Source organism: Aquila chrysaetos, chromosome 3 (genome assembly GCF_900496995.4).
Source record: "Aquila chrysaetos chrysaetos chromosome 3, bAquChr1.4, whole genome shotgun sequence".
NCBI lineage: Eukaryota > Metazoa > Chordata > Aves > Accipitriformes > Accipitridae > Aquila > Aquila chrysaetos.
In genome coordinates, this window is record NC_044006.1 from 44,999,684 (window position 1) to 45,009,533 (window position 9,850).

The 9,850-nt window shown below is 45.1% G+C and overlaps 1 protein-coding gene across 1 annotated transcript; it reads left to right on the top strand.

The window, feature by feature from the left end:
• Positions 1–8,349: 8,349 nt before the first annotated feature.
• On the top strand, positions 8,350–8,919 carry FERD3L (Fer3 like bHLH transcription factor). Its single transcript, XM_030010337.1, has one exon. The coding sequence runs from the start codon at positions 8,350–8,352 to the stop codon at positions 8,917–8,919; it is 570 nt and encodes a 189-aa protein (XP_029866197.1).
• Positions 8,920–9,850: the final 931 nt, after the last annotated feature.

The window sequence follows — 9,850 nt, forward strand, 5'->3', positions numbered from 1 at the left end:
GCCAGGCCAGCACTTTCCCAGGTATTAACATACTCAACTGCTCCCTTTTTAGTTCTAAAAACCTTCTACTCATTCATGATAATTCCTACTTTATAACTACTGATAAGCACCAAACTCTGTAGTATACCAAGATTTGAGTTTTGTCACAACCTAAAATACATAGAAAATAGGAGGAAGGATAACATGCGATGCAATGACCCACCTACAGTGAGGGGGAGAGACTGCTTTAGTGTGGCTGTTCCAAAAAATAATCAAGCATCCTAAATCATTGTTTGTTTCTAATAACCCAGAAAGATGAATATGTTATTTCATTTTTCCCCAAAACAAATAAAATTGCAGTGTTGAATTAGCTATGTTGTACAAGTTAGCTTCTATGACACAATTACATGTGACTTACTTTGTTGGATGAACAACATGACCAGGTACATGAAAATTAGATATTTTCTTTAATTCTAAGGGGAATAAACAAATGGAGCTCAAATAATATTTAAAAGCCCATATGTAAATTCTCCAGTATGTAGTGAATCCTGTAATTGAAAAAGACAAGCTTACACAAGATTTTGAAATAGCCAAATGCTTGTCTTGCCCAAGTTTTTTCTATCAGAAAGATAGATTCTGTCATCTAAATTGGCAACAAGCAACACCTTCCACCACCTTTGAAACATTTTCTACAGAAAATGTAGATTCAGGAGCATTCAAAACATTCAATCTCTTACTTACCAAAAATATGAAAAGGAAAAACAAGACATGACTATTTTGTATGGCACAGATGATTATAGATGTATTAGACTAGCAGTTTCTACTGGGAGTTTAGCATGAAAGGTATTATAAAAATTCTCAGGTTAGTCTCCTTTCCTGCATACAGACACATATGAATCAAGTAAATGGGTTTAAAAACATGTGATTTAAGAAAATGTGTTTACTTTCTAGCTGTTGAGCCTATAAAAAGGATCTATATAACTAACACCAGTTTAAGTAACTTTAATGTTGATGTTAACATGATTATTCCTAATAACACCATGAATTGTTAAAAGCAGTTACGCTGACATTAATGACATCTTTTTATTCTGTAATCCAGTCAAAATGACTGTGTGTAGAGCAAAGCTACTAGGAAATGCATTGTTTTCCTCATTCTTCAAAATTCTGAAAATTAAATGTTTTTGAGAGGAGTGTACTTTTAGATACTTTATTGAAGACTTGCCCTGCTACAGCAGACTACAAATTACAAGACTTTAAAAATTCTAGATTGCTTATACATTTGGATTAAAGTAGCCAAAATCATTAAGGATTCTACCCATGCTCGAGCTCAGTGCCAGGCAAAGTTCATGCAGCTCTGAGCTGTTGTGCCAGAGCAAGGCCTGGGGATGGGTAGCACTAACTGCAAAGGAAAATGATTAAAGAGGCAGAGAGACAGAAAATAATCAAACCATGAGAAGTGGGATTTTGGGGTAGAGACAGCTCAACCTAAGGAGCTGAATAGAAGACTGAAGCCCAAGGAGGTAAGACTAAACCATGTTCCACTTGGAAACTGAGGTAACAAGCTGAAGAAGTGGTGACTGGAGCAAGGACAGTTTAAGGGAGAAGAGGTGGGACATAACAGTGAATCATAACACAGAAAGAGACAGGACACTGATAAGGGCAGACCGGAGAGGATAAATCAGGTTGGACCTAATTTGTCAGAAATGAGAAGTGCCAGTACGTCACATTCCCTTTGTAGACGGGAACAAATCGTTCTGTTCTCAGTACACTTTTTCTGCCAGCAAATATCTGTGAAATCTTCTGGCAAAGTATGCCATCTTCCCTCAGGTCCTGATGGCAGAGTGGGGGATAACATTTGGCTTTACAGGTTTAAAGGCAGCAAGTAACATGATGGATCTAAAGATTTCAGCCCTGCCACAAACACATGTGAGGATAACGTGATGGAACATAGGATGGAAGCTTTCATTTTGCAGTTTACTTTAAAAAAATCTAGCAAATAACAGTAAAACTGGCATGTATTTTAAAAATTACATTTGCAGAATCAAACCCTTTAGGTTAGTAAGCAACCAAAGCTGTCTCCATGTTGCTAATAAAAAACATGTTCCAGATATGTGTTAATAAACCACTTGATTAATGTATATTACTTTTAATTCATATTAAAATTGTATATTATCTATAGAAGGGCCTAGTAGCTTAATGGGGTCTTCTTAAGCTAAAAAGGCTGTATAACACAAGTGGTCCCCAAAATTAAATTCTAGGTAACTCAAATTGGAACCCCCAATTCCAATTTGCCGTTTTGTTCTATTTGCCATAATTGTTCTATATCTATTTGCCATATTGTTCTATTTCTGCTTCCCTTCTGCAAACAGAACCATATCTATCAAGCACATTGATATGGCAGCTGATACAGCATGAGAAATGTTTTTTAAAAGCTCATATGAAATTATTAATCCTATCTTTAAATCATGGCTTATATAGCACAGGGAAAAAAATGAAGGTGAAACACTGAGCAACAAGAAGGAAAGAAAACACTATTTGTTATATTAGCAGCTTCTAATGTGTTGAATCAGAATTAAATTGAAATTCAGTGGGAAAGATCCTATGTGACACTGTAATTGGTGACTATTGTCATAAATATGCACGAAGCTGAAAGCTGTTAAGAGGATATTCAGGACTAGCAAGGAAAGAAATTCCATATCCTTAGGAGAATAACAATGCCAGAAGCTAGCGAGTCAGTGGATGGCTGAGAAGCTTGGCAAAGGAGACCTGTTCTTTAGAGAAGAGTTTCAGTGTAGGCCTCCTTGCTGGTGTAGGAGATACACCTGTGAACTACGAAAAATCATCTGGTACTTCCAGATTCTATAAAATGAAGCAGGTAATATCCAGATTCTAAAAAATGAAAACAAAATAAGAGGTAGAAGATCCTGCCTGGCATGTGTACTGTCAGTATCAGAAAATCCAAAGCTGAGTAGGTCAAAAGACAAAAGGGCTCATTTGATCCAAGTTGATCCCACCAAATAAAAAATGGAGGCTACAAAGAGGATTCTGGTAATGAGTCTTGGTCCACCATCATACATGCATTTATTCTGTTGATATATAAGCAAAATCTTTAAGTAACTATAGTTTTCAGCCTGACTTTTCCCTGCATTTTACAAATTGTGAGAAGTGGCAGAGAAAAAAGCATTAATTAATGGTTCTAGTACTTAATTACATACTAATAAAATTAATTAATTGTAATAAAGATTTAGAAAAAAAAAAAATCTAGATTCCTAGATAAACAATACATGCTTTCATTGCATTCCATTTTCCACAAACAATATTTATATAACAAAATCAAGGTGAAAGAAGCTATGTTTAAATAACATTACATTTTTTCATGCATGCTGATAAAAAGCCAGGAAATTCAGTTAAGGTTGACATTCCAACCTTAATACATGTCCTGTTCTCAATTCCTCCCACCCCTAAGGTTGTGATTAAGGAAAAAAGTATCACTCATAAAACTTTGCAAGCATGATGAATCACATCACACCCTAACCACAACTATTCATTTCATTTGTCTATGATTTACCCAAAATTGCACTTTCAAACTTTTCCTTCATCATTTGGTCCCGTAAGGGGAAATATCAACAGTTACTTCTTTAAACTTTTCAAATGGTGTGTAATACAGCTGTAAATAGAAATGAATTGCACTTTACTGGCAGAATGTACCTAGTTTTATTAGGTTTTGCCCAAAATATTGAGTTTTGCTAATGATTTCCTGTGTCAGGGAACAATGATGTTACTGAATGTCACATTTTTGTCAGGGAGAGCCAAGTTGTGAAACCTGATCTTTGTAAGTAGGTGCTTGTATTCAAATTGGAGTCCTATTAAAGACAGGCTGTGACACAGGAATGCATTCATACAGTCAGATACACATAGGATCAGTGCCTGACATTACTTCTGGGACCAGACCGTGATGCTCTGGCTTCACTGGATATATTCTGGTTTTAAGAACAGAACTGATCCTTATGCTGGACTTCACCTGCTTTGTAAGTAGAGGTTACTCACATATACCATCAACATAAGGAATAAAGTTAATCCTTATATTGCCTATACACGTAAAGTACTTGCGAAAAAAAAAGGTGGCAGAGAATACTTCCAGACTGAAATTCTAGTCACTGCACCCGAATATATCCAGTTGTGTTTGCCCACATACTCGGGATATATACCTTACTGGATTTTTTTTATTTTTTTTTTAGCTTTTATTCATAAACTGCTAATTCTAGAGCCAAGTTCATCCCATAGGACTGAAGTTAATCTGAGTTAGAAGCCAGTATCCCCAAGCTCCTTAGACAGTCTGTCAGGGCAGATAGACTTCAGGTGGACTGAAGAGTCCACTACAGATGCTCAGATCTCTGCAGGACTCAGAGTGTCTCCATGATAACTTGATACTTGGATAAGAGCCAGGAGTTAGATAATATGAGCCCATTTCTAGTATCCATTTTATTTTTCTTAACTGATGGAGTCAATCAATTCTTTATGCACATGAGACCTGAAGAAGTCAAAGTGAGGTTACCTTGTCCTCATGTCCGTACACTTCATCTAACTGTAGTGTACCAAAGTCTTTCCCAGCTGTTTCAACCAGCAAGGCACTGCTTGCTCTGGTGTACATTAGCTTTGACTTTGACTTCAGGACTCTCCTCGTTTCTGGTTTCATTGCAAGCCACTCGAAACAGTACTGACCAATTTATCTGAAACTTTTTATTTGGTCTCCTTCAGCTTCACAACTGACTCAGACATAAACTCTTTGAACATAAACTCTATCACAGTCCAATATTCCCTGCCTAGATAATCTCATAATGCGTTGAGACATTAAATCTATAACATCTCAATCAGTAATGCTAAGTCATCAGAATGGCTGCCTTTGCCTGTGTGATAATGTGGAAAATTATCAGCACAGGGACTCAGTACACAAGGTTATAAGGGGAGTAAAACTATTTCCATAGAAGTACGCTGAATTAAAATGCACATTGTCCTTGTTTCTGTTAGTACAAAGGATATTGGATTTGTTATATAGGGAAGCTTGTTAAGAGACATTGATTTTCAAAATTGTTAACAACCACGACATAATCAGGGTATGGGCAGAAGAGGATATATATGCTTTTCTGTTAGGGCTAATAGATCAGAAAAGCTGTTGTGGTTTGGGTTTTAAAGCCAAACCCTACATGAACATCAAGAATCATATCATAGATATTTTTGAAAAAAAAAAAATTATGGAAATAGCTGCAGAGTGGCTCAAAGGTGTAGCCATTGGTGCTCAGTATCTGTAAGCATCTTGTGAGCAAATTTTTTTATGGTAAACAAGTGAAATGAAAAGGTAGGATAAGAGGTGGGTAAAGGAAGGTAAACAATCATAGAACAAAGTGTATTCTTAGTTAAAACAAATCTTGAACACCCGTTTGAGCACCTAATCTGGTCTGAGAAGATTTCAGAGTATAAAACAGCCTCTCATGAGAGTTTGTCCCACTTCCCCTATATCGTTGCATTGTCTATGCACTGAAAACCTGTCCCCTGCAGCACTGGATATTCATTATGCACTTCCTCAGCTCCACACTTTCCCCGATGTGATAAAAATCACCAAATATGAAAAAATGTTCAAAAACATACCTCAAATCACAGTTCATTGAGCTCATTATGCATGATTTAAAATAGTTAATAGAAGAGAAAAGACAAAATTTTAGCAAAAATAAGAAGGGGGGGGGGGGGACCAAGAAACAAAGCAGCAATTAAATCAGTTTGACAGGAGGATTCATCTTGGCTACAAGTCTTCATTTGCTGCTAGGACCTCCCAGTCCTGCCTTAGTCCTGGCTTTAGTGCTTCCTTTAAGGATTCAGTGACAGGAACACCCTGCATTAATCTTTTATGTTTTATGTTATATCACTTTGTGGTGCAATAGTGCTTCAACAACCTTCTCCCTTTACCTTCTTGCAAAATATAAAACGCTTCTGGTTCCGGTTGTCTTTGTAGTTTGTGTCCTGCAAAAATCTGAAACTAGAGATGTGAAGAGACCGTGGTGAAGGGCTGCTCTATCCTCTTCTAAACGCTGGTTTCCCACACGACGGTAAATTCGGGTGAAGATTGGCACAGAGTTGACGAATTCACATTTCTCCATTCATTTCTTTCTTTATCTGAAGTATTTGTATTTCCCCGACAATTTTGCACCCTGTCGTGACGCATCTTTGCTGGCATTTGTCCTTAATTTATACCTCCACGTCTTTAAACGAAATACTTGCCACCTCACCTAGAAAGAGCTCAAATAAGTTACATTCCTTTGCGGATCGATCATAAATATTCACCTGATCTTTCGCCCGCCGAGCGTTTTTATATAACACTTAACATTTAGAGCTCTTCAACTTGCTGTTACTTTTGGATGCTCTCTAGTCAACGCTTCTCCCAACAGAAGTTTTACAGCTCCTCTTTGCCTCCTGAGTTGGTTCACCAGGTGTTTTAATGAACGACATTTGTCATAAATAAGCCCGTCTCTGAGCCACCTTCTCCCTGTTCGCTGAGAAACCTCTTAGCGCTAGTACGAACAAAAGCAACCTCCCGGCTATTTGCTCTTTATTTAGCCTTAGGCGTGCCATGGAATCCTTAAGGCAGACACCACGCCGCCCAGCACCTGCCGCAGCAGCGGCCGTGGTGGTGGTGGTGCGAGGGGCCGGGGAGAGGTCGGTTCTCGGCCCGGAGGAAGGCTGGGAGGGAAGGGCCCCCCTTCTGCAGGGCCGCCGGGTACCTGCAGTGCCGCCGCGGCCGCCGGGACCGGCTGCGCCCCGCTCCGGAGCTGTCCAACGTAGCTCCGCTCCCGCTCACCTTCCGCACCCCCTCCGCGCCGCTCCGCGCCCTGCCCGCCCCCCGCCTCTGACAGCCCTCGGAGCCCCCCCGCCCCGGGCCGGGGGAGCTGGGAGGGGAAGTGTCTTTCCCGCGGCATCTCTCCCAGGAAAAGGGGACGCGTGGTTCGCTCACTGTGTTGTAAATGACGGCAGATCCCGGTCCGCGGGGGGGAAACGTTTGCGCTCCCCTAGGCAAACAGGAAGGATTTTCGCGGAGCGAGACACCCGCCTCCTTTGATCTGATGGGCTTTGAAATCGCCTTAGAAATTAGAGACTAATTAGCCCCAAAGCGAGAGTGGCGACAATGCATGACAAAGGCGCAGATTAGGCTTTAAGAAGGCAGTGCAAGAGCAACGGCCAGCCACTCCGAAGCGAGCTGCGTGCACAAATCGTGTGCCAAAGAAAATCGATCCGGTTCAGCCCGAGTGTGTCTAACACTTCCCGGGATTGCCAGGGCCAGGCTGTTTATTTAGAGGTGATGGTCTATGGGGTGGGAGGGTGAAGACACAACCCCTAACCTCTTCCAGCCTCCCAAGACAAAAGCAAAACAAGCCCCAGCGTCCGTCCCCAAGGAAACCTTGATCAAAGAAAGGTATTCAGCGGTGTCGGGTGTACGGGTGTGTTTATATGCATTTCACGGTATTTTGCGCTACGTGTCCAGCGTTATCAGTGCGTGCAGTCAGGTCGATTCCTCTGTGCACCGCCGGTGACCGGGACGGCTCTACCAAAGGTGTAAGAGCAACCGCTGCCCTGGACTGGGACCGGCTTATCCTCGTCTCATGGGCGGGAGGAAGGAGTTTCAAAGCAAGTGCTTTGAGATTGCCTGAACCGAAAAGAGCTTTACGAAGCAGCCTTTTACTGGAAAGATGTTTGAACTCTAGTTGAAGGGGATTTAGGGGGAATGGAGAGACGATTCCAACAGTTACTACTGGGAATGCAATATCGGGTCCCCTGCAATGCTTACTTAGGCTAATGGAGGTCCTGTCATTCAGCTCCCATTGCGCTGGGATACAGGGTAAACATTCCCCGGTGACCCTCTGCGTGCAGGTCCCCTCTTCAGGACATCATTAAAAGCATACACGCACTTGCCTGACATCAATTGTCAGGCTGGCTCTCAGGGTTCAGAGATCCCGACAGAAAGCAGGAAAACAAGCCCAGCGGACACCCGGCTCTGCGGCCGCGGGCTTTAAAGAGGCTGAAAATCGTTTGGTTGCGGGTGTGTAAGAAGAGACAAAAGTGCTCAGCAGGTAAGAGCGGCGGGTTTTGCCAAGAAGGAACTGTCCTTGATCGCTGTGACAGGATTGACTCGCTGGGGACTCCTCTCTCGGGAGCATCCACGCGTCCCCGAGGGGGCTGCCTGTCTCCTCTCATCAGCATCACGGCGAGAAGTTTTACAGCCGCTCTTTCTAGTCCTGCTAATCCTGTTATCCGGGGGGTTATAAATATTAACGCCGCTGGGGCTGGGGATGGGGGACCAGATTAAGCCCCCTCTGAAGTAAGATGTCAGCCAGCCTCTTCCCAGCCCACCAGCGCCAGGGGCTGCTGGCTGAGCTGCGCGGCAGAGCCCCGCAAGCGCCCTGCCCAGAGCGGCTGCTGGGCGCCTCGGTGCTGGATTTCGTGGCCGACCTCTCCCTGGGCGCCCCCCAGGGCCCCCCCGGGGCAGGGCCGGGCCTGGGGCTCCGCGAGGTCACCTCCGGGCCTCCCTTCGGGGACAGAGCCCTTTCGCTCCGGGAGGGCATGGCCCGGGGGCTGTCCCTGGCTGCCTTCGGAGATGGAGGTCCCGAAGACGAGGAAGAGGAGGAAGAAGAGGAGAGGATGCGCGGCACTTCCCTCCTGGACAGGCCCAGGAGAAAGCGGGTTATCACCTACGCCCAGCGCCAGGCTGCCAACATACGGGAGAGGAAGAGGATGTTCAACCTCAACGAGGCGTTTGATCAGCTGAGGAAGAAGGTGCCCACCTTCGCCTACGAGAAGAGGCTCTCCCGGATAGAGACCTTGCGCCTGGCCATAGTGTACATCTCCTTCATGACTGAGCTCCTGGACGGCTGCGGCAGGCGGGAGGCGAGCTAGGGAGCGCCGGGGCCCGGCGGGAGGGCGCTGGGGGCCGGGCACCACCCACGGCCCCGGGCAGGTGGCCCCGGGCGCCTCCTGCCTCGGGACGCAGAGCCGTGGCTCCTGCCTCGGCTGCTCTCACCGCGGCCGGGACCACGGAGGCGTGGGATGCGAAACGAGGAGTGTTTGGGGAAGCGTGCGTGCGTTGCGGGCGGGGGGAGGAGTGGGCAGGAGGAGGGGTGGAGAGGCTCAGTATGTGTAGATTTGCTAATATATATAATTTTTGTAAGGGGAAGGGGAAAAATGAAGGGCTGAGGCCCGTCGGTTTGTGCCGCGTCGCCTGCTTGCTTCATAATTTTTGCCATTTGTCGCTTTCGAGGAAGGCTCGGCCGGGGCAGCAGAGCCGCTCCACTTTGCGGAATGGGCTTCCAGCGGATTCAGTTGCCTGCCCAGCCGCCTGCCAGGGACTAGGAAAATCTCGGCGCGTGCATTCTAAACCAGCGCTTTCTGCTTTCTTAAAAAATAAACAACAACTCCCTTTTCTTTGAAATCCAGCCTGCCAAGTCCATGCCGCGTGTCACATGGCCAGTGAAGCGGAACATCTGGACACGACCGTTTGTTGTCACCATTCTCTTCCCGGGACCAGCTCTGTCCTGGCGTGTGGGCCGTCAGCGCCGTCGCTCGCACCGAGCAGGAGCTGGCGGAGGAGGGCCCGGCGCTCCCCGGCCCGGCCCGGCCCGGCCCTGCCCGGCGCGGCGCGGCGCGGCACGGCGGGGTCGAGCCGGCCTCCCCGGCACGGGCGAGGCAAGGCTGGGAAGCCGTCTGCGCCCTCCTGAGAGAGAAAGCTTGTGGGCTTTGATTTCGGGGAGGTCATGGAAAAAAGCCCTTTTCCCCCTCGCCGGAATTTTGGGGTTTTTTTCCTCCCCTCCTATATGTTTCATTGCTGCCA